This window comes from Capricornis sumatraensis, chromosome 8 (genome assembly GCF_032405125.1).
Source record: "Capricornis sumatraensis isolate serow.1 chromosome 8, serow.2, whole genome shotgun sequence".
NCBI lineage: Eukaryota > Metazoa > Chordata > Mammalia > Artiodactyla > Bovidae > Capricornis > Capricornis sumatraensis.
The window spans coordinates 75291868-75317041 of record NC_091076.1 but is presented as its reverse complement, the minus strand read 5'-3'; the positions used below and the strand labels follow the sequence as shown (position 1 = coordinate 75317041).

Sequence of the window (25174 nt, the reverse complement as noted above, 5' to 3'; positions counted from 1 at the left end):
AATTCCATGGACGGTATAGTCCATGGGGTTGCAAAGAGTCAGACATGACTGAGCGACTTTCACTCACTCACTGGGTAGACAGTGTCAGAGTTGAACTGAATTGCAGGATACGCAGCTGAGACGAGAGGATTGCTTAGGGGTATGGGAATGACCCTCTCCCTCCCATGCCCATGTTGTACTTGGGAGCAGAACCCTAAATGAGGACCCTCAGGAATCGTTTTTCTTGTAACCTCAGAGCCAGCCCATTTCATGAGCTCCAAGCATCAGACGGTGGGGGGCGGGGGCAGGCAGTCAGCCTGATGATGGCTGCTCCAGAGGGAGGGCTGAGACGGGGAAGTTGGGAGTGGCAGATGTGGGTTGAGCTGGAGAGTCCAGCTCCTGGAGCTCGTCCCCTCCAACCTAAGGGGCAGGGAGGACACCCATAGTGGGCAGGGATGGAGCAAACAAGGATCAGGAGGTGAGCGTGAGTCTGGGTCACTACTCTGCCCACAGCCGCTGAGAGGCAGACCCAGCGGCAGCGATCAGAAAGCGAACAGTGATTGCCTGGCTAGGCACCAGGGGAGAGGGCAAGACGCTTATGCTCATGGTGGAAAGAACATGCCTCCTCACTGCTACCCGCCTGGAAGCTGCTGATCTCCTGCAGGGCCTGCTGCGCCCAGCCGCTCTGAACCCGGTGAGTCCCACCAAGCCAGCCCTCCCCATGGGGGAGGGAGGGAGGGATGCAGAGCAAGGCACTCATGCACAGCCATGCGAGCCCCCCAGCTTGGGTCTGAGGCGGCTGGGTCAGCGCAGGCAGAGGATCTCCATGGATCTTGTGGCCACACCCCGACACCAGCACCCGAGTAGAGACCTATCTTCTAGAATACTGATTCAGCCCCCACCTTGAGTTCAAAGGCTGATGCACACAGAGCTGTGTCCCGTGCCCTCCCGACCCTGCAGAGTGGGGAAGCAGGGTCAGAGCGGACAGTCCAAGGTGGGCACGCCTAGAGACCCACGCTGAGCAGCCGTGCATTCTCCGCCCAGACTGCCCACCTCCTCCTCTCCAGCTCCTGATCCCAGCAGAGACACCTTGAGGCTATAAATAACATGATTGTCTAAAGGCCTATATCCACGGGCTTTGTACCGGCCACACTTTAATCGGGCCTGCTGGAAGCCAGGCTGAGGACTCCGGGCTGGAGTGAGTGGCTTCATGCTGGGTGCAGGCATAGGCTCAGGCTTCCCGCGGGGGTTGCTGACAGCTCAATTCCCAGCCCAGCCACAGGCGCTGCCAGCTCTCCAGCTGGGAGCAAAGAAACGGCAGGTGCAGCTCGGCCAGGGTCCTGGAGCCACAGTCAAAGGTGGGCAGAGGCACTGATCCAGTGGAGGTCACCCAGAGGGGTACGGACAGGGCAGGTGGGACCTCCTTGCTGCCAGGCAGAGCCTCAGGGGTCTTCTGGGGAGGCACCCCTGCCAGAAATCAGGCGTTGGTTCTCGCTCTCAAGGATCCCTGTGGGCGGAAATCACTCAGCCAGCCCCAAAGGAGGCAGAGGTGGTTGGGGACCATGCCTGGGCACAGTCTGCTACAAAATCCTCCAGCTTCCATTTTCAAAGTAAATTCCAGATCCAACCTGTTCTCCCCACCTTCAATGCTACCACCATGGTCCCAGCCCCTCTGCTTTCCCCTGATGGCTACAGAACCTCCCTTTGGCCTCCCTGTTTCAACACTGACCCAACCCCACCCTGCCACAGTCTGCTCTCAACACAGCAGCACCACAGTGGTGCTTTTATGATGTCAATCAAACACCCTGGGGCCTGTGCCCTGGAAACCCCATAGCAGCTCCTATCTCACTCAGGGTTAAGGCCTCAGTCCCTACAAAAGCCCTCAGTCTCCCCACGCTCTGGTCCTTTTACTGTCGCTCTCGTCTCTGCCGCTGGCCCCCCTTGCTCCTGCTTCAGCCATAGCGGCCTTCTTGCAGGTCCTCAAACACAAGCCGGTACATTCCCACCCCAGGGCCTTTGCACGAGCTCTTCCCTCCACCAGGAGCACCTTCCCCCAGACAGCTGCAGAACTCATTCCCTCCTCCAAATCTTTGCTCCAAGGTCACCTGTGCAGTGAGGACCTCTCTGGCCACCCTTTCAAAGACTGCAACCTGCCCCGCCCCCCCGTTCCTCTCGCCCCACTTTCCTGCCTTATGCCTCTCATAGCACTTATGACCTCAAACACACTCTGTCTTTTACTGCTTCTGTTTGTTTCTTGTTTGTTTCTCCTCACATGGGCTTGGACTTGATGTTCACTCCCCAGGATCTGCAATCTTGCCCGGCACATAGCAGGGGCGTACGTGTGCATGAATCAACAAATGAATGAACGGATAAATTAATACATTCAGGGGGTGGCCAGTGCTCTTTGCTCCTATAGGGTCAGCCCTGAGCCCAGCATGGGTGCAAAGGAGCAGGGTACCTGTGCCAGACTTCTGGGCTTGGGCCTGGTCTCTCTCTAGGTGCAGCGCAGTCAGCAGGAAGCAGCCGCCGCCCAGGGCAAGGACGAAGGCACAGCACAGGAAGCTCCGCTGAAGGCTGAGGAAGCGCTGCAGGTAAGTGTCGGGGCGCCCCGCCCGCAGGGCGCTGGAGATCTGCAGAGGAGAGAGGCGGGGTCTGCCAGGCCCACCAGGAAGCCACTGGGCCTCCAAGTGCAGCCCTTCCCTGGAGCCCCACCATCCACCCAGCCTTACAAGTCCCGTGAGGTAGGGGCTGCCGGCGTCTCCCAGGATGTGGCCCACTGTGATCTGAAGCGCCTCAGCTGTCGCCCGGCACCTGGGCACCACCACCGACTGCAAAACACAGGAACACCAGGGGATGTCCCTGAGCGAGGACAGGGATTGCTGGCCCCTCAGACCCTCTCCTTCCTGTTCCCCCGCTGCCAAGGACCTGCCTGGTGGGGCAACAGGCTGGCCGAGAGAGTAGGGTGGCAGGGGGTCACTGACCCCAATGCCTGAAGCCCCACCACCGAGACATTAGCCTCTCAGAGTCTCAGGAAGGCTCCCCAGTCCCTCAGGATGCAGCTGCCAAGCCCCCAATGAGGGCCACCCCTCTTAAGGGTTTGCTCTTGAAACAAGGGGCCCAGGCAGGGCTGTGACAACAGTGAAGGGGTGGACAAGTCCCAGGTCAGGGGTGCGGAAGGCAGCGGTGGGCTGGGGAATGAAGACAGGGTGCACAGCCAGGTGCCCATGTGGGCACCCAGGTGGGGTGGTGTGGAGGGCTCAGTCTCTCTCAGGAAGCCCGTCTGGGCAGAGACCAAAGGCAGCCTTGCTGAAAAGGCCCACCTGGAAGGGGGTGGGGAGGTTAAAGATATGAATTCTGAAGTCAAACTGTCTGGGTTCCAATCCCACACCCTTCACTCACTAGCTGTCTGACTCTGGGCAAGTCACTTCACATTTCTGTGCCTTAGCCTCCTCATCCCTATATGGGCATAATCATGGGACCTACATAAAGGGTTACTTTCATGATCATTCCTCATCCGGTACCTGAGGACATTAGGCTGAAATAAACTGAACCTGCTGTGCCTCCTGCTTGGCAAGCCTTCCCTTCTCTGGTCCAACTGGAGCATCCCCATTCGTCCTTCAGGACTGACCTTCAAGAAGGTCACCTCCTCTTGAAGCCTTCCCAGAGTTCAGGTGCCTGCCTTGAGCTCCCACAGCCCCTGTGTGCACCCCTAATTGAAGGCACATCCCCCACAGCTGGAAGGGTTCATCACCCTCCTCCCCTTACCCTTACATGGTCTGGCAGCAAAGCTCCTGCCTAATTTCTCTTGGAGTCCCTGGGGGTTCAGCAAGGCACCAGGCATGGCAGGGGCTAGCTGACAGCTTGCCAACTGAACAAGTCAAGTAGAATCATCTTGGAGACTGATCCCAGGAGAAACCCTGCTAGAACCCAGAGCTGCAGCAAGAGGATAGGAGGGAGGGAGGGAGGGAGGCAGGAGGTTCAACTAGAAGCCACAGGTCACACGGTCCCAACAGGACATCCACGGGGGAGCTTCCCACACCAACGCCTTATTCCCAAGGCCTAGTTGGCCATAATCTCAGCCCATCAGAGAATAATAACAACATAATTATTATTATTATAATAATTACTAACATTCATTAAGTGCTTCCTGTATGCATTTTATGTATCTCATATATATATATATATATATATATATTTTTATATAACCACTCAAGCAACCCATGAGGGAGACACAATTCCTATCCACTACTACAATTGATGAAACCCTCCACAGAGAGGGTGAGTAACTTGCCCAGGGTCACCCAGCCAGCAAACAGTGGGACTAAGATTTGACCCCAGGCCTTCTTCTCAGGATCTGATGGTTGACCATCCTGCTGTTAAAAGCAAAAAGGAGCCTTTCTAGCAATATTTACATGTTTGTAACAGAATGTTTGGAAAACAGTGAGAAGAACCAAGAGGACAAGCTCACCTCAAGCCCTGCAAATGGGGAACTGGCAAGGAGGGCAGAGAAAGGGACTCCAGACAGGGTGAGCCAAGGTGTGAAGGCCGGAGCCGCAGGAATGGAGAGAGGGGCTTGTGGGTGGGCAGAGCAGAGCAGCAGGAGTCACTCTTAAGGGTGACCGGCTGGTCCTGGAGTCACTGGCACTTAGCCACTCTGTCCAGGTGGTGAGAGAAGCTGGGCCTCCCACCCATCGCCAGGACCTGCCAACAGGCCTGAGGAGGAGCTGACCTCAGTTTGCACCTTCCGCAAGTGCTTCCTTCTCATTCCACAATTATGTGATTACTCACTGGTGCCTTTGGGCAGAAGGGCAGGGCCTCCCAGAGACAGCAGTCCCCAACCTTTTTGGCACCAGGGACCTGTTTCATGGAAGACAATTTTTCCATGAACGGGGTACGGGATGGTTTCAGGATGATTCAAGCACATTATATTTACTGCGCACTTTATTTCTATTTTATTACATCAGCTCCACCTCAGATCATCAGGCATTAGATCCCAGAAGCTGGGGACCCCAATCCTAGAACATAGGCTCTGAATGGCCACAAAAGTCCATGCAGGGGCCAGGGTTGCTTGGAGAGAGAAAGTTCCCTTCCTCCCTTCCCAGGAACTCCGACCTGCAGGACCCAGACCGGCTCCTGCTGCCAGTGGCAGGGAGGCAGGTCTCCCCCTACCTGTTCTGGGTCCCCAGGGTCTCCACATAACCGGGGGCCAAGGTTGGGCCTCGCCAGCAGCTGGAGAGCCAGGCAGGTAATTTTAGAAGCTTAGAGGCTTTTGGGTTCCCAAAACTCCAGGCTCACTCTATTCGGAGACAAAAACACCTCTGTTTTTGACTTGCCCTTCTTAGAAGAGCTGTTCCCTTTATAGCCCGGGGCATAACCAGCGCCAATCAAGGGCCCACAGAAAGTTGGAGTGGCAGTCACCAGGTGCAAACCTCCTGGCAGCCTGCCTCACGCGCCCCAACTCAGCCCTCACACCCAGACACCCCTGGGAGGGTGAGACAGACAAGTGAGCAGACGGCTCCCCAGGGGCAGAAGGCAGAGCAGGGAAGCATGGAGACGCGCGGATGGAGGGAGACGTGGAGGGTGCTGATCCCCCAGGGAAGGGGGCTCTGCTGAAGAGGTGGGAGGTGATCCCGGTGGCAGGAGTCCAGCATCCCAGAATACAGACCTGGGAGAGGGAGCGAGTCCCCCTTCTACCCGACTCCCCACAGCTGGGGATGGGCAAACTAGAGGGGGCCCCAGAGAGAGGAGGGTGGGAAGGGAGCCAGAGACACCATCAGTGGACCGGGGGAGATAGGGAGCTCATTTGGGGATATACAGTCTCCAGTCTTCCAGGGAGCAAGGCCATCCGAGGCCCAGCCAGGCTAGTGGGGAGGTTGCGGACGAGAGTCTGAAGTGGGTCTTGGCTGTGATGCGCCAAGATCCTTTTTATTAACCAAGCCACCAGGAGGCAGGGGTTTCCCAGGATGCAAGGAGTGAGCTGCCCATCAGAGGGGTATGTAAACAGGGGGTGGACGGGACTGGTCAGAATTTTGCAGAAGGTTCATGAGTTGGGGAGCTGGCTGCACTAGAATAGTGTCCTCCAGTGCTTTCTGAGAAGCAGCTCCGCCAGGATCACGCAGGACAGTTCAAGAGCAATGCAGATCCCTGGGCCCCCAACACAGACACAACTGAATCAGACTCTGAGGACACAGGGCCAGGAAAATGAATTTGTAATGAAAGTGAAGTGGAAGTGTCAGTCACTCAGTCAAGTTCAACTCTTTGTGACCCCATGGACTGTAGCCCACCAGGCTCCTCTGTCCATGGAATTCTTCAGGCAAGAATACTGGAGTGAGTAGCCATTCCCTTCTCCAGGGAATCTTCCTGACCCAGGGAGTGAAATTTGTAATAAGCTCCTCTAAACCTGATTCTTATGCTCAATGAAGTTTGAGAACCACTGAAGAGTCCCTGAAGTCTCTTCCCCAGAGAGAATCTGGATTCTCCTCCCTGCGGATAAGCAGATCAAAGAGAGCTGTGTCTCTGAGGCAGGACCACCGTGGGGCCTATGGAGCCCACAGTGACCCCTCAGGGATGCAGGCTTAGCTCTCTCGGCCCTTGTAGCCTGGGTGTAACTGGTAGGTACTGCCTTTATGTTAGGAGAAGGCAATGGCACCCCACTCCAGTACTCTTGCCTGGAAAATCCCATGGACGGAGGAGCCTGGAAGGCTGCAGTCCATGGGGTCGCTGAGGGTTGGACATGACTGAGCGACTTCACTTTCACTTTTCACTTTCATGCACTGGAGAAGGAAATGGCAACCCACTCCAGTGTTCTTGCCTGGAGAATCCCAGGGACAGAGGAGCCTGGTAGAAGGCCGTCTATGTGGTCGCGCAGAGTCAGACACGACTGAAGTGACTTAGCAGCAGCAGCAGCCTTTCTGTTAAATACCTATTGCACATTTGAGCACCCCAAGGCCAGCCAGAGAGAGGGGCAGAGCTGGGAGTGGAAGCAGGTGGACCATTCCAGAATCCTGGCTCCTGGGCTCCGCTGTCCTCTCGCCTTCCGGGCCTCAGAAGAAAGGGCAGCCAGCAAGGACCTCCCTGTACTTCATGCCACACCAGCGTCCCCATACTTCCTGCCCCAGCCCCACTCTAACCCCTGCCAGTCTCTCTCTACCCATCTCCCCTCCGGCCTCATCTCTAGAAAAGCAGCACTCGCCACCTATGACCCCCCAACTCCAGTGACCTTCCTCTCTTTCCCTCTCTCCCCCGTGCAGCTTCTCACAGGCACCGTCTACTCACTGGTTTACACTCCAGCCTCATCACCTCACCCTTCCCCACCCTGCTCCCGGTCTGTCCCTCCACTCCACAGCTCAGGTCCCCGCAGCGGTACCCTCACCAGCATTTGGCTTGAGACCCCTCCCCTCTGGAGCCCCTCCCCCTCTCTCTGCCTGGAGACTGAGCTCCAAGAACAGCAGAGACGTGGTCCAGCTCCAGCCAATAAAGTCTCACAAAGCTGTCCCTCCCGTGAGGCTTTGGGAAGGTGGGGAGGCAGGGGAAGGGGGGCTCGAAGCCTCCCTGGGTTGACAGGCCCCACTGAGCTTTGGGGGCTAGACGCCTCTACGCCAGGGGAGGAGGAGGAGCACCAGGTGGGCTGGGTCCAGTCTGGCCCCCTGGGCGGTACCCGCCCACTCCCCAGCACCGCCAGATGGGTCAGACTATGGTTGACTGGCCCCTCACCTCTCCTCTCCCCGCCACCCTCTCCCCGACCCCTGCCCCCAACCCACACGTGGCGTTACAAAGAGGCCAGCTCCGCCAGGTTAATCATTCCTGCAAACACAGACCATGGGCGGGCGCAGTCTTCACATATCTGTGGGGCTGTCATGTGGAGCGGGAACAGGGATGGAGGGGTGGCAGAGGAAGCTGAGGGGGGCCAGGTTTCAGAGGACAAGCTGTGTTGGGGGTGGGGGCAGGTCATTGCCCTGTGCCTACAAGTGGGCAGCCGCACTCGGGGCAAGCTTTGCCAGCATAATCCCATACACCGAGGGCTTTCCCTCAGGCCGTCTTGCTCATCCCGTCAGGGCAGTTATGATTGCCCCTTTTTATAGGCAAGGAAACCGAGGCCCAGGGCCGTTCAGCAGGTCTGTGGCTGAGTCTGGGCTGGAGCCCAAGTCTCCTGTCTGGAGGGAGGAAAAGAGAAGAGCCGACAGCCTTGCAGCTGATACACTCACCCGGGAGTCACAGACAGGATAGCGCTGTCTACACCCGCTAGCCTGGGTCAAAGGAAGGGCCAGAGCATCTAGACAGAGAGTGAGCCTCCTGTCCCCAGCGGTATTCAAGCAGCTTTTGTTGGCTAATTACATGACTACACTTCCCCACAGCCCTGTCAAACTCAGATTCCAGGAGGCCAGGATTCCTTTAGGAGATGGGAGATGAGAAAGTAGCAACTGCTGACTTATTACCAGAGCCCCGGGCACAGGGCACAAGCTTTACAGGGATCATCTTGTTTCACCCTCACCATAATCCAGGAGGTCTTTTCATCCCCATTTTCTACACAGGGAAACTGAGGCTCAGCGACACAAAGTGACTTGCCTAGGTCGCACAGAGTTAGCAAGTGGCAGAAGCAGGGCTGACACCCAGGTTCGTGAGCCCGACTTCATGCCCCTGCACTGGACCACCCTCAGGACAGCTCTGGTTCCCTCGTGCCCAGTGCTGGACCATGCTGGGCTGCCAGGAGGTAGGAAGAGGGCTCTCGGGGTGTCGCTAGGTTGGGGACCCTGTGTAATCCACAAGGGCACAGCCCTTCAGTGTTTAACAACTTCCCTGTGGTCTCCAAGAAGGAGGCAGGGAGGCTGGATGGAGAGTGTGAGGCTCAGGGAGGGTCGTGCTAGACTCTGGACCTAGCAGCATGTGGTCAGGACAGCATCAGGACTCACTGTAGCCTGAGCCTTGTAGCCCATGATATGGGAGCTGGAGTGGCCCAGACCCACATGGGCTTGGTGGCCCTGAAGTCCAGCATCCCTGACTGCATACCCAGTGTAGAGGCCAAGGAGACCACTTGCCGAGAAGGATAGCAGTCAAGAAACAGGGGCAAAGAAAGAGGCCTGGAGTCAAAAAGACTAGGTCCCAGCCCTGGCTCAGTGCCTCTGTAGGCTGTGTGACCTTGGTCCAGGCCCCTGCCCTCTCTGAGCCTCCATGTGCTTACCTACAACACAGGACTGATGGTCAGAGGATACGATTGAGAGTGTCAGGGAGGCCCCTGATCCAAGTAAACTGCTTGCTGACCTCAGTCCCTGACCCCATGGTCTCTGAAGCCCCACCTGACCTCTGGGCCACTCAACAGCAGAAGTCCGGCCCTGAGCAGGACAGACCCCAGGACCAGCCCTCTGCCCTGACCCCCACACCTACCAGCAGGATGTCGGCAACCACCGCCCAGTTGCAGGACAGGAGCAGCTCCCCAAGGGCCAGGAACACCTGTGGACACAGGGGGTCAGGAGGAGGCTCCCTGGATTTCAGTCACCAGCCCCTCCCCGTGGTGTCTTCCCAGAGGGAGACTAGTCTGCACACAGGAAGCCCCATCGAGACTTCCTGGGGTGGGTGAGGTCTGCAACTGTTATCCCGGTGGCAGCAGCCTCCAGTCATGTTTAGTCACTAAGTCATGTCAGTCTCCTGCAACCCCACAGACTGTAGCCCACCAGGCTCCTCTGTTCATAGGATTTTCCAGGCAAGAATACTGAAGTGGGTTGCCATTTCCTTCTGCAGGAGATCTTCCTGACCCAGGGATCAAACCTGCATCTCCTGCACTGACAGGTGGATTCTTTATCACTGAGCCACCAGAGAAGCTCCCAGAGTGGGCAGACATTCCCATCTGGGCACATGGGCAGCCATGACCCGGAGAGGAGTTAGGGCCCAGGCCTGGGAAGAGCACGTCCCTTGATGGCCCCAAGGCCCAGCTCACTCCCCAGGCCACTTTATATTTATTTATTTACTTATTTTCATTTGACTGCACTGGGTCTTAGCTGCAGCACGTGGGATCTTTAGTTGCGGCATGCCAACTCTTAGGTGCAGCATGTGGGATCTAGCTCCCTGACCAGGGATCAAACCCAGACCCCTGCATTGGGAGCACAGAGTTTTAGCCATTGGACCACCAGGAAAGACCCTCCCAGGCCACTTTTAAAGGTGGGGAAACAGAGAAAGGTACAGAGGCTGCTCTGGCCTTGCCCACCCCTCCCACTTTGTTCCCCTAAGGCCTGTATACACTAAGGAGGCACCTACTGCATGCCAGCCAGACCACCCAAACCAGGCATCCCATCCACAGCCCCTCCCACGCCTTCCCCTTCCCAGTTCCCTGGAGCATCACAGGGAGGTGAGCAAGGCTGAGGCAGTAAACTGTGCCCGGATCAGGGCTTGTCTGAGGTCATCAGCTGGCCAAGGACAAAGCCAGACTGAAACACGAGGCTTCCAGCCCCTGTCCGGTGCCCACCCCTGCCCGGGGCACCTATGGGGCTCAGAAAACCTGTTTGCCTGTCTGCGGGTGACTGGAGGCCACTGTGGGCCTGTCTCCTCCAGCTCCCTGAACCCCCCACCTCATGCCAAAGGATTAGGACAATCTTCATTCCACTCACTCAAGAAGAGTTTAATGAGGCAGGAAGAAGGAGGGGGAAAAGTCTCATTTCTTAGAGCTCCTGAGAGCTTATTGCTGGAGTGGAATTAGTCATTCCTGGAGTCACGGGGCTCTGCCCAGGGCAGCCCAGGCTCTGGCACCCAAAGGCCTACAAGCACCCAGGACAGAGGAACCGAAGGGTTACTGCCTGCCCACTGACAACACACTGGGCCTGTCTCCTTTTGTCATCTACCTGACTCTCAGCCACCTCGTAAGACTGGTACCATGACTCCCACTTTACATATGAGAAGGATCAGGCCCAGGTCACATATCACTTTCTGGTGAGCCCCTCACCCCAGTGACAAGATGAGGGACAGGAAGCTGTCAGGGGGCTGGGGGAGACTCTGAAAGGCCTAAGAAGTTGCAGTGCAGGGCGAGGCTGGTACAAGGGAAGTCAGAGGACAGCTCAGGATGCGGAGGGCTTCCAGGTGGAGGTGGCACTGAGCAGAGCCCTGAAGGATGGGCAGGATCGGGATGGGTCTAGAAGAGTCCCAAGCCCATGCCAGGCAGAGAACCCGGTGAGCAGAGGCGAGGAGGCCAGAAGGTACCTGCCAGGCTGGGCGGGCAGGAGTGTGGCCAGGGCTGCAGAGAGAGGGCAGGGCCCTCTGGGGAGGGGTTGCAGCAGGGGTCTTCTCCCAGTCTCACCAGGCCTTGGCCCTCCACAAACTGGGGAACTCTTGAGGGCAGGGCAGGCCTCCTCTGGGCCTGGGCTGGGCATCCACAGGGCTAGGAATCAGGAAGTGGCCGGTGGGCAAGCCCTAGGTGGGGCCCAGGCAGGCCGCAGACCCGCATTCCACCTAGACAGGATCTGCCAAGCCAGCCTCCTGGGGCCACATGAAAGCGGGGACCGCTCACACCCATCCTCCCCTCGACTCCCACCTCCAGGGCCGGCCAGGCCACTGTCCCCCTCCCCCTCTAGCTCACAGGCCGGGGTCCTACCCTCCACAGCCCTGCGCCAGCCACCCTGAGCTGCTTTCTCTGCCGGGGCTGTGTTCTACCTCCTGTCCGCCCCCCACACCCACAGGACACACTGAAATACACCTTTTCCTTCCTCCAGCTGGAGCAGGGTGGATCCTGTCCCAAAATAGAGCTGATCAGAGGGAGGCTGCAGCCACAATGGAGCCTTTCAGGCTGAACAAACCGCCGGAGGAGGCCAGGTTTCCTCAGACACACCTGGAAACCCACCCCAAGCCACCAAACCCTTGTCTCCATGCGGCAGCTCTGAGGGGCAAAGAGAGGCCCGGCTAGGGAGAGGCCACCTCCTCATCCCATAATTACAGAGCCTCCTGAGGCGCCGCCTGGGCTCAGGGAGGGTCACTCCTTCAAAGAAGTGTGACCCACTAAGAGTAGACAGCTCAGTCCCACCCTGCCACACGGGGCCGCTCCGAGGAGATCACCACCCACTGGGCCTTGATTTCTCCAGCCCCACACCCCACCAGGTGCCTCCACAGTGCCAAGAGCTTGTGCTTCTAAAGCTGGGAGAGAGACTTCCCTGGTGCTCCAGTGGCTGAGACTCCATACTCCTGGGTTCGATTCCTGGTCAGGGAACTAGATCCCACATGCTGCAACTAAAACCAGTACAGCCAAATAAATTTTTTTACACGAGAATAAGAAATAACCTAGGAGATAACCTCAGTGGGTGCTGTTTGTGTTCTCCACAGGCTGTGTGCAAATCAGGCAAATCACCAGCAAGCTGCCCAGGTGCCTTTGCTCCTGGATGGCCCCTGTCCCCCCATCATTCTGGTTAGACACAGACAGGGGGAGGCAAGGGTGGGGGTTGCTCCTGCACGCCTTGCTTGCCCTCACACCCCTCCAGACAGATTCCTGCCCATGCTGACCCTAGATGCCCCTCCCTCTGCCCCCTCCTCCCATCCACCGTCTGGCCTGGGCCAGTCCCTCCTCCTCACCGGTTTCCCAGGCCCCAGGGTCCCCCCCCACAACAGCAGCCCCAGAGGGGACTTCCGCAAGGGAAATCTGACTCTGCCCTCATCCCCTTAGGACCGGCACATGCTTCCCCTGCACCCTGACTCCATCCCCCAGGCCACAGGGCCTGGGAATGCCGCTGGGAGCCTGAGAAGCATGGGGCCCCGCAGTCCCTGGCCTTTTCCATCTCAGGCTCAAGAGGATTTCCCCCTCGAGTTGGGGCAGTGATGGTGAATATTTCTAGCCTGAGTCACCCCCAGCCAGAGAGGCATGCGCACACACACATATGCACTCACACAAAACCACTCAAGCACGCACAGACACAAGCATCCTCAAGACCACACACACACACACACACACACACACACACACACACAGAGCTCCAACACCCATGCACACATACCTAGACCCAAAACCTGAGATGCACGTGCAAAACTCACACACCACAAGGAAACACATAAGCAGGTAACACGGATGACATTCCAAGTATAAAAACATGTATAGCAAGATTACCAACCAACCAGATAGTGGCTGACAACATTGAGGCAGGCTTGCTGGGGTGAACCTGTTGGAAAACAGCCTAGCATGTACACATGCCTGCTTGTGGTCTCATGATGTGGACAAGAAGTCACGCACACACAATCACACAGGCACACACATATGTGCGTGATAAGTCACTTCAGTTGTGTCTGACTCTTCGCAACCCTATGGACTGTAGCCCGTCAGGCTCCTCTCTCCATAGGATTCTCCAGGCAAGAATACTGGAGTGGGTTGCCATGCCTTCCTCCAGGAGATCTTCCTGGTCCAGGGATCAAACTTGTGTCTCTAAATGTCCCCTGCATTGCCAGGCAGGTTCTCTACCACTGACTATCTGGGAAGCCCACATACGCATATACAGATACACAAATATACTCTTGGTTTTGCACTCAGGCACCTATATACACATAGACGTGCACACACTCATACCTTCACACACATCATCACCCCTCCTTGTGTACACCTGCAGGCACATGTAGGCATGGGCAGGGAGCAGGAGGGAAGCTGGAACACCTACTCCAGAGAAGACTCAGTCCCTGTGGGGTAGAAAGGACAGTGCCTCCACCTTGGTCCATCTCACTTTTCCAACTGGATAGTCACTGACCTCTGAACTGGAAAGATTGGGTTCTAGGTGCCCCCAGGAAGGGGGAAAGCAAAGGTCTCCCCAAGGCTCATGGAGACTTGGGGAGAGCTGAGACCGATCCTCCCCTTGCATGGGTCAACTCTTCACCCAGTGTGGCTGAGCCAGTCAGGATGCAGGTCCCCAGCACAGACTGGTCGTCAGCAAGCTGCTGGGCAGGCTGGCACACTTAGCCCCTGGGCCTGCCAGCCTGTAACCACAGGAACTGGCTCAAGGCACAAGGGTACCGTCCGGCTCCCAGGGGCCAGCAGCCTGGGAGGCAAGCAGGTGGGGAACGGGCTCCAGTCCTCCTGGAGAACTCAGCTGACACGGCGGGTTCTGCTGCACATCCAAGAAGAGACACCTGCTAGCTTCCCGCAGGGACTGGGTCCTCAGAAGAAGGGTAGATGGGCCTCTCTGAGCCCCTCTGAGGCAGCAAGTCTCAGTTACTCCAGCTCAAGATGCAAAATAAAATTGTCCAAGAAGCCCCCAAGGGCCAAGTGGTAGGAGAGCCCCCCACCCAACCTGGGCTATCTGCACAGCCTACCAGTCTCGGTCGTGTACACTGAGGAGGCGCCTCCTGCATGCCAACCAGATTGCCCAGACCAGGCATCCCATCCACAGCCCCTCCCAGGCCTTCCCCATCCCAGACCCCTGGAGCATCACAGAGAGGTGAGCAAGGCTGAGTCAGTAAACTGTGCTTGGTTCTCCACCAAGGGTGACAGCAGATCCCAAAACCAACTCTGGAACCCTCAGCTGACCCTGACCACAGCTACAGGGTGGACACACATCCTGGCTGCTTCCTGCCAAGCACCACACAAGGTTCCCTTGTTGGCACCAGACTGGCAGATGTGGGGCCTTCATCCTTGGTCCTTGCTCAGGAATCTCCAAGGCTGAGGAAGGCAGCATCCCCTCCCGGATGTGAAGGCCTCAGTGACCACCATGCTGACTCTGCTTTGTCGTGGTAGCTGCATCTCTCCTTGGGCCACTAGAGAACTCAGAGTTATAACCCAGTTTGGGCTGGAAGGAGCCTAAAGGTCATCTGGAGCAACTCCTGGGTAAAAACGCATTCAGGTGCCCAACTCTTTGCCATCCCACGGACTGTAGCCCACCAGGCTCCTCTGTCCATGGAATTTTTCAGGCAAGAATACTGGAATGGGTTGCCATTTCCCACTCTAAGGGATCTCCCCAACCCAGGGATCAAACCTGAGTTTCCAGGGTCTCCTGCATTGGCAGGCGGATTCTTTACCACTCTGCCACCTGGAAAGTCCCCACACTACACTTGATCTTAGCTAAAAGGCTGAGAAGTCTTTTGTAAAAATGGAAGGTTGCAATTGCATCATAGACCTCCCATCCCCCAGAAGTAAAAAAAAAAAAAAAAAAAAACGCCAGGGGAAAAAAATGTTTTTCACCAAAGAGAAGAACAAAGCCTAATGAGATAAGTATTAAATATTGGCAACCAAGGCAAAAAAACCCAGATGATTCTAGGGTAGAAAATATAGCCCTTCCTAGTTATCCCTCCCCAAAGCTATTCTCCCAAACTCCCATATCTAGAGGGAAATAAACTGAGCAGGGGTCCTTTGTTTCCACTCTCAACTGAGACCCAGTGGCAAAAGCTGCTGGGGAGAAATGGGTAGAAGTGGAGAAAGTGAATGAATGACACTAGTTACTGACTTCACGTGAGGCCTAAAATCAGCTCCCATCCCAGAAGAGGGGATACACCCAGTCATTAAGTAGAATGAACCCTGTGATTGAGCATTTACCCAAATCCCAGATGAAAGAGCAGCGTCCAGGTGTTCTAACAAAGCCACCCCCACCTTACCTGAGCCCTGCAATTCCCTCCAGTGACAGAAAACCTAACACTCAACTCTCAAGCTGCAGCCCCTTTGGGGAAGAGAAGAGTCACAGAGAAGGCAGGAAGAGGGTTGAAGAAAACAAAGAGTTCCCCACACTACGTCACAGCACTTTGACATCAGAGCAGAGCTGCCCACACCCAGGCTGGGGAGAGCGCGCAGCATGTGAACTCTGCAGACACACAGAAAAAGAGAGAGGGGGAGGGAAGGGGGAAGGCAAGTGGGGAGGGGAGGGGGAAGAGGACCGAAGGGAGCAAGGCAGAGAGGAGGGAGGGAGGGAAGAAAGAGAAAGCAGGGAAAATAAAGGGAAAAAGGATGAGAGGCAAAAGGAAGGGGAAGAGAAAGGAGGGGAGGAAAGAAAGGAGGAGGGAAGGAGAAGGAAGGAGAGAGAGAAAGAGAGGGAACAGAAAGGTGGAGAAGGAAGAAGAAAGAGAGGAAGGAAAAAGAACCCGACCTGGACGACAAAGGCCAGGAAAGGAGCAGGAGGAAATTGTTGATAATGGTTCCAAGCCAGTTGTGTGCTCCGTCGCTTCAGTCGTGTCCAGTTCTGCGACCCCATGGACTGTAGCATGCCAGGCTCCTCTATGGAGTGCATTGCCAGGCCCTCCTCCAGATCTTCCCAAGCCAAGGATCGAACCCGGGTCTTCCTCATTGCAGGTGGATTCTTTACCACTGAGCCACTGGGGAAGCACTTGCAAACTATATTGAATATTAATTCAATAAAGAAAGAACTCAAAGGACTTCCCTGGTGGTCCAGTGGCTAAGACTCTGTGCTCCCAACGCAGGGGCCCCGGGTTTCATCCCTCGTCAGGGAACTAGACCCTACATGCCACAGCTAAAGATCCTGCATGCTGCAATGCAGAACGACGATCCCACATGCTGCAACTAAGATCTGGTGCAGCCAAATTAATAAATAAATAAATATTTTTTTAAAAAGGAAAAAAAGCTGGTCAGGATTCGTCAATAAGTCCAAAACTTTCAAATTAATTTGAAGTTAAACAATTCCTTCGATTTCAATTCAGTTTCTTCAGGGGAGTTCATACAAATGAATGAAACATTACATGATTCTATTTATATGAAATATCCAGAATTGGAAAATCTATAAAGACAGAAAGTAGATTAGCAGTTACGTAGAGCTGGAATAGACAATGGCTGGGGGAAACGGTGAATGATTTGTATGACTATGGAGTTTCTTTGTTTTAATAGAAAGTCCAAGAAATGCATTTACTCTGTTGTCCCTTAGGAAGTTTCTTTTTGAGGTGATGAAATGTTCTATAGTTGATGTGGTGACGACTGTAAAACTCTGCAAATATACTAAAAACCATTAAATTTTGCACTTTAAATGGGTGAACTGCATGGCACATGAATTTCATCTCAATAAATCTGTTTTTAAAATTACCATATAGGGACTTCCCCAGTGGTCCAGCGGTTAAAGACTTTCAATGTAGGAGGCAAGGGTTCGATTCCTGGTTGGGGAACTAAGATCCCACGTATCACAAGGCACAGTCAAACAATTTTTTAAAAAGAAACGAGAAAAATTTCCATATAACCCCAGTTTAATAAAAGTGTTTCTAAAAACATAAACCTATGTTTATACACTGAGAGACACATATAGAAGGAAGGTCACATAAAAGTGGAAACAAACAGGCCAAGAAGTTAAGAGTAGCTGATTCTGGAGGATGAGAAAATGGAAAGTTGTTATTTTCTTCTTCAGGCTTTTCTGGTTTTGCTTTTTTTTTTTAATTTTCCCCCAAATAAAAATAGAAAGGTCACTGATAGAGTGTGCTGGATTGAACTGCTGGTCTCAACGTTTTGAGTTTACTGTGGTAGCATGTGGCTGCCACATCCCTGACGTGTCAAGGGCCCCAGAGTATCAGCCTCAGTCCTCTCCTCTTCTCTATTCAAGCTCAGGCCCGTGCTGATTTCATTCAGCCTCATGGCTTTAAATAACCAGCCTAGACCTCTCTCCCGAACTCCAGACTCATATATTTCCAACTGCCCCTTAACATCTGCAGGTGAATGTCCCAAAAGGCACCTCAAATTCAAAATGTCTAAAATTGAACTCCTAATCCCACTCTTTTCAAAAGCAAAAACCAAAAAAACAACTCAGCACCTCCATCTCAGTAAATGGCAGCTCTGTGTTTCCAACGGCTCAGGCCAAAAACCCTGGAGTCAACCTTTCTCTCATCCTTTTCTCTCACACCCCACACCGAACCCATCAGGAAATTCTGTTGATTCTACTTCCAAAACACACCACGAATCTGACCACTTCTTCACACTTCCGCTACAACCAGCCCAATCCAAGCCATAGGCATCTCTTGCCTGTATTATTGGAAAGTCTGATAATGGATTTTCCCATCTCTTATCTGTTTCATTTTGTTATCATCACAGCAGCCAGGAAGACCTTGTTAAGCCACATGCTAGGCAGTTACAAGTGAAAATGAAAGTGGTGGTTGCTCAGTCGTGTCCTACTCCTTGCGACCCCATGGGCTTTAGCCTACCAGGCTTCTCTGTCCATGGAATTCTCCAGGCAAGAATACTGGGGTGGGTTGCCATTTCCTTTTCCAGGGGATATTCCCAACCCAGGGATCGAAGCAGATTCTTTACTATCTGAGCCACCAGGGAAGCCCAGGTAGTTAGAAAAAGTCCCCAGCTGGGACTTCCCTGGTGGTCCAGTGGTTAAGACTCCATGCTTCCACTGCAGGGTGCATGAGTTCAATCCTTGGTCAAGAAACTCAGAGCCTGCATGCAATAAATGAATTAAAAAATTTAACAAAACACTTCCCAGTGAATCATGCTTCTTGGTATTCACATCCTTGTACAGTCCTCTCCCAAGGGGAAAACTGGGCCAGCTTTACCCTTTGCTTCAACCAATGCCGTAAGGCAGCAGCGATGCTCTGCTCTTCCTGGCATAAGCCTTAAGAGACTTCACGGCTTCCATGCCTGCTGTCTGAGAATGTGGCCCTGAGACCACAATGGAAGCAATGGGTTTGAGCCAGTGGAGGATGAGAGACTGAATGGAGGAGCCCCAGCCAACCACCAGACATGAATGAGATCAGCTTCGAGGTTCAACCCAGTCTTCCAGTTAAAGGCAACTACGGAGTGAGCTATGGGCTGGTTCCCAGCCATGAACCCATCCAGCCAACTCACAGAATCATAAGAATAAATCATTACCTGAAGCCACTAAGTGTTAACGGTGATTTGTTACTCGGCAATAGCTAACTGATACAAACCATCAGTCAGAGCATCACCTCTGAGCTAGAAATCTTCTAATGGCTTCCCATTTCACTTAAATTGGAAGCCGAAGTCATTCGATGTACAGGGCTCCATACAATCAGCAGCTCCCCCTCCACCCCCACCATTCCCTCTGACCTCATCTCCTCTGCTCTGCCCGGGTTGGACCCTTTCCAACTGCATTTCCTAGAAGACACCAGAATGCTTCCCCCGCCCAGGGCCGTTGCACTTGCTGTTCCCTCTGCATGGAGGGCTCTCCCCACCTCTACCCCCGTATCCACATGGCTCCTTCCCTCACTGGCTTCAGGCTCCCGCTGAAGCATCATCATCTCAGTGAGGCCTCCCTGACCTCCTGGCACAGCCCAGTCCCTCTTCTTGTCCACTCTCTGCACTCTGTTCTTTTCCACAGAACTCAGCCCCATCTAACTCACCATTTATTTTACATCTTTTTTTTTTTTTTTTTTTTGGCCACATGCACAGCATGTGAGATCTTAGTTCCCCACCTAGGGATTGAACTCATGCCCCCTGCACTGGAAACATGGAGTCTTAACCACTGGACCACCAGGGAATCCCCTATTTTACATCTATTTTGTTGCATACATATTTTTGCCTGTTTTGTTCAATGATGCACCCTCAGAGCCTAGAACAGTACCTGGCACACAAGATATGCTTGGGAAATGCTGGGTAAGTGAGTGAGCTTCATTTCTGCTCATCCTGGCTAGGACCTGCCTTGCAGCCACCTCGCCATGCCCCCAGCTCTGCTCCCTCAGCCCGTGATGCCCAGCAGGATGTGAGGGTAAAGACCGCCCACTCCCAGGCTTCTCACCTGTGAGACGAGAAGAGCAGCACGGAACCAGAGACGACCTGGGCAGGGGTGGGGGTACACCCGTGGGGCTTCGTGGCTGCGCGTGCCCAGATATAGCTCACCATAATGCTGGATAGCAACGGGACCCGGGGCTCAGTGAAGGATGAGCCTCTGAGCCACAGAGCAGACTATTTTCCCAAAACAGCCACTGCACTATTTCCACATGCTCTCTCAGATCACTACTAGTCTCCACCAAAAAGAGTAAATCCATTCCCTCTCCCTTTGAATCTGAGCATGAAGTTACGGCTCCAATGAAGAACAGAACGCAGTGAAAGTGACGCTCTGTAACTTTCAAGGGTATGTCATCAAAGACTATACGGCTTCACCTGGCTATCTCAAAACTCTAGTCCTTGGAAGCCAGCCACCATGTTGTAAGCAGGCCCCAGCCACATGGGGAGGTCATGGGCAGCTGCTCTAGCCCGTAGCTCCAGCTAAGGCCTCAGCCAACAGCCAGCATCAAGCATCAGCCCTTAGCCTTTGACATCCAGCTCCCACCCCTTCAGCCTAGCTAACCCCAAGTGGTAACAGATATGTTACCCTCTCCCCCAACCTTGTCCAAACTACAAAGTCAAGAGCAAAATAAGCGTTCTTATTTTTTTAAACCACTAAATTCCATTATGTATCTATAGTAACTAGAACTGGCCCCAAAGTTCATTTATCTCTTCAGTTAAACCAAGGGGAAAGTACTAGCACTCCCATTTTATAGCCGAGAAAATCGAGGCTCAGCAAGGTCGAGATCTTGCCCTAACTCACACAGCTAGGTGGTGAAGAAGCAGGAAGAGGTTTAGGTCTTTCAGATGCCTCGATGCATGCTTGTTGCCATCCCCCAATTCTAGCTCCTCCCTCTGGACCACAAAGCCCACCTAAGGGGGTAGTGCCAATGTTCAACCAGCTACCAAACCAGCGATGATGGAGTTCCTACCCTGAGCTCAGTCCCTCCACTGAATGCAAACCCCTTCTCCTCTGAAGGGCAGCGGCTCTGGGAAGAAGGCCAAGGAAGAGGGTGTGAGCCAAGACCTGCTGTGCGCGTCTGGATCCCAATTAACAGCCGAGAAGTCAAGTTTCCCTGCCAAGGGGACTGGAAGGAGGGAAGAGAAGGAACCCTCTGCTCCTGCAGGTGGGCCGCAGGGCACAGGCTCCCCCACAGAAGGCCCCAGACCAGACTTTAGATGCTCAGGAAACCTCATCACCGCGAAACATACAGCATGACTTGGCCCTATTTCAGCAAACTGGGGACGAGCACGCCCACGATGCTTCCCCAAACCCTTCCTTCCAATGCAATGCAGCCACAAAAGCAGTGGAAGAAAAGCTATATACAGCTGCAGACACATGTGTACACACATCCCACACAACTATCTGCTTGCCTGGATACACATGAATGCGCACACTCACACACAGACATGTATGCAAAACAGCACCCTTAGACACACTCATACACACTGTTCATACATACACTGAGCATACATGTACATGCAGTATACACAGAGCCTGACTGTACGGGTACACAGAAATGGACACACGTGAACGTACATATATCTGCATTCATATTCACAGACCTGCATACAGTCACACTTAGACGCATGCACACACCAGCACACACGCCCACATTCCTGTGGGCCTTCCCAGGAAGCCCCATCAATTTCCCCTGGAGCCTATCAATTTCCCCAGGACTGGCAGAGACAGTACAGGAAGAACTGTGGTTCCTTCAGTCTGAGAAGGTGAAGGATGGATGGATGGGTATATGGAAGACACTCAAGTGACTTCCTATTTTGAAGCTAATTTGAACAGAAGCCAATTCCTCAGCCCCCTTTGGCCACCCTTTCTGATACTGACCCACATAGGTCTCCAAAACCTACTAACAATCCTTCACGGTGAACTGCAGCCAGTTCCCACCCTCTGAAGTTTCAGGGGTGGTGTCATATCCAGGGACTTCAGACTTGTGTATCCAACTCCACTAACACCTCTACTTGGATGTCAACCCCCTGCCACAAACTCAGAAGGTACCAAACCAAGCTGCTCATCTCCCCCCAGATTCCATTGTTCCTGCCTACTTTCCTATCTCAGTTAATGGCCTCTTTCTCCTTCCAGCTAAACAGGCTAACATCCTAGCACTCGCCTTTGAGTCTTCTTTCTCTCACACCCCATACTGAATCCATCAGGAAATTACGACAGCTCTACCTTCAAAGTGTATCTATAACCCAACCGTTTCTGACCACCCTGACACTTCTGCTCTTGCACTCTCCACCCTCACGGGAAGTCCATTCTCAGCACTGAAGTCAGAGTGATTTCACTGACAGAAGTCAATGGCAGAAGAACAATAGAGAAAGTCAATACAACCACTGTTGGCCACCAAACTGACCAACCTTTAGTTACGCTGACCAAAAAAAGGAAAGAAGACTCAAGTTACAAAGATCACAAATGAACATTACTACCAACCTTACAGAAATTAAAAAGATTATAAGAGAATACAATGAATGAAATTCCTAGAAAGATGCAAACTACCAAGACTGGCTTAAAAAGAAATAAAAAGCCTTAATTGACCAATAACAAGTAAATATTGAGTCAATAATCAAAAAAACGTGCCACAAACAAAAGCCCAGAACCAGATGGCTTCACTGGGGAATCTGAACAAATGTCTAAAGATGAATTAACACAAATCCTTCACAAACCCTTCCAAAAAATAGAAGGGGAAGAATCGCTTGTCAACTCATTCTATGAGACCAAACAAAGATATCACAAGAAAACTACAAAGCAATACTTCTTATGAATGGAGATGCAAAAATCCTCAGCAAAATACTAGCAAGCCAAATTCAGCAACATATAAATATGATTTTACACCATAACCAAGAGAGGATTTATCCCAGGAATGCAAGGTTGGTTAAACACACAATCAATGTAATATCCCATACTAATAAAATAAAGGACAAATGACGCGATCATCTCAACAGATGCAATAAACATAAGCCAGACCACCTGCTCCTTAACACAAAACTCACTCTCAGTAAAAGCCACCTCGACCCAACGCCCACATGGCCCAACAAACTTTGTCCCCATCACCTCTCTGTCCTATTCTTTCTTCACTCCACACTAGCCACAGTGCCCTTTTTGTTGGTCCCTAAACCTACCAGATACACTCCTGCCTCAGGGCACTTACAGTTGCCATTCCCTTTGCCTGGCACACTGTTTCCTGAAATATCCCATAATTCACCATATTGTGAATTTTACTTATATGTCTTACCTATTAGCTATCTCCGCCAACTAGAATATGAACTCCTTAAGAACAGAGCTGTTTTTGGCTGTTTTATTCACTGATATATCTGCAGTATTTAAACCAGCATGCCACTTGGTAGGCACTCAATAAATAGTTGTTTAAAAAGAATGAATGCACAACAATAGCTGGTCACTCAACCATTCACACAGTGAGCAATGATCACCCCACCCCACCCCCACCTGCCCGACACCATGCTTTGAGCTAGGAGGGCTGAGAAAGATCAGAACCAACCTGGGCCCAGCTGGGAGGGGCGATCAGAGCATATGTAACCAGAACCTGAGGAAGACAGTGCTGAAGAGCGGCGAGGATGGAGAGAGAGGGCAGGACCTAGCCGTGAGCGATGGCTCCATGGAGAGACGGTGCTCCAGCCAATCCGTGAGGGCCCTGAATGATTCAGGCACACGGAGAAGGGGAGGAGTAGAGAGAGCAGATGGAGAGCCCGGAGGTAGGGAGCAGGGGGCATGTCCTGGGAACCAGGCGGGGAACTGCATGGCAGGACCACATAGGAATAAGGCTACTAAGGGTATCAGGGCCATCCATGAGGGGCCTGGAATGCCAGGATGAGGAGTCAGACTTAGTTTTCCTGGAGGCGCCAAGGAGCCATGCAAGGCTTCTGAGCAGGAAAGGTCCGTGGTGTCACTCTGGCAGTGCGAGAGGAACAGGTTGTGGTGGGGGAGCAGGAAGACAAGCAGACCAGGAAGCTGGCTTCTTGGGACAGTCCCAGAGAAAGACAGCGAGGTGTGAGCCAAGACGGGACGGAGGGGACCAAGAGAACAGGGGCAGAGGCTGCCCCGGTGGTAAAGACTCCACCTGCCAGTGCAGGAGACACACAGATTCAGTCCCTGATCCGGGAAGATTGCAGGTGCCACGGACCAACTCAGCCCACGGGCCACAACTACTGAGCCTGCGCTGCACACCAAGAGAAGCCACTGTGATGAGAAGCCCGCGCACGGCAACCAGAGCGTAGCCCCCGCTCACCACTAGAGAGAAGCCCGCACAGCAACGAAGACCCAGCACAGCCACAAAGAGATAAATCAATAGAAATTACTTTTTTTAGTCCATTAAGGAGATAAATTTACAAAAAGAAAAAAGAGAAGAGGGGCGGTTTGGAGGTGTTAGGGTTTGTGACTTGTGTTAGTGGGCAGGGGTGGGACGTGGGGAGGTTGCGGGGAGCTGGAGCCTGAATCTCGGGACCTCAGGAGCACAGAGCCATGGATGTGGCCGGGGGGGCCTGGTCAGGGCGTCCAGAGGGAACCACACCACTTCTGGAAGGCTGAGAGTTCTGGGGATCCCGTCCAGCCCCTGCAGGAGCCACAGGGAGGAGCAGGTTCCCAACACAGGAAGGTGGACATGTCCCAGACCCACCCACCTTCCTGCCCCTCAGCCCCTCATGCCCCAGGGCGGGCCCAGAGAAGAGATTCTCCAGCTGGCTTTGTCAGCCAAGATGCAGTGTCATTTCTAGATGAGCCATCCAGCTCTGGAGATGCGCCAGGCTACGGAGGGGGGACAGCTGTGTCCCCGCAACACAGCCAAGGAGCCACTTCCCAGAGCCAAGCAAGACAGTGGCAGAAGCAGAGCTGGCAGGGGCTCCGTGGGCCCAGCCAATGCAGAGACAGGCCTTCAACAGGGCCTCCATCTGCCCAGGGCCACCGCCTCCCTGCAAGGTCAGGCTCATTCAGTCCCCACCAGCTGGAGATGATGATCCCAGTCACGCTCTCGGCCAATAAGCACTAAGGCATTTATTAGGCTGGCTTGGTGTATGCCAGCCTCTGTTTCTCTCCCACGGGGGTGACAAGGGTCAATGTGGCATGAAGGACATAGACTTTGGAGCCTGCAGGGGCGGAGTTAGAGGCTTATCTGTCTCATTGTTGGTGCGGCTGTCTCTAGGCCTCAGTTTTCCCATCTGTTGAGTGGGGATAAGAAAAACCCTTTCCGACAAGGGCATATGGTGGTGGTGGGTTCGTTGCTAAATCGTGTCCGACTCTCGCAACACTATGGACTATAGCCTGCCAGGCTCCTCTGCCCATGGGATTCTCAGGCAAGAATACTGGAGTGGGTTGCCATTTCCTTCTCCAGGGACAAGGGCATGATAAGGACCAAATAAGAGCACATGCAGGAGGGAGTGCTAACAGAACTTGTCTATTTCCCAGGAATTTCAGCAGAAACCCAACCAAAGCTGAGGATGCTGGTGAGAAACACTCATACCTTAAAGGAGGTGCCACCTACCAGGGACAGTACAGGGCATTATATCTACCCA

The 25174-nt window shown here is 53.6% G+C and overlaps 1 protein-coding gene across 1 annotated transcript in view; it reads right to left on the bottom strand.

The window, feature by feature from the left end:
• Window positions 1–1224: 1224 nt before the first annotated feature.
• SPNS3 (SPNS lysolipid transporter 3, sphingosine-1-phosphate (putative)) overlaps window positions 1225–25174 on the bottom strand; it is a 41884-nt gene continuing 17934 nt past the window's right edge. Inside the window, exons 9-12 of the mRNA XM_068977564.1 lie at window positions 9361–9426; window positions 2709–2807; window positions 2438–2609; window positions 1225–1486 (exon numbers count right to left, since the gene is read on the bottom strand). Coding sequence (XP_068833665.1) covers window positions 1422–1486; window positions 2438–2609; window positions 2709–2807; window positions 9361–9426 — 402 coding nt within the window. The 3' untranslated portion in view covers window positions 1225–1421. The remainder of the gene's footprint in view (window positions 1487–2437; window positions 2610–2708; window positions 2808–9360; window positions 9427–25174) is intronic.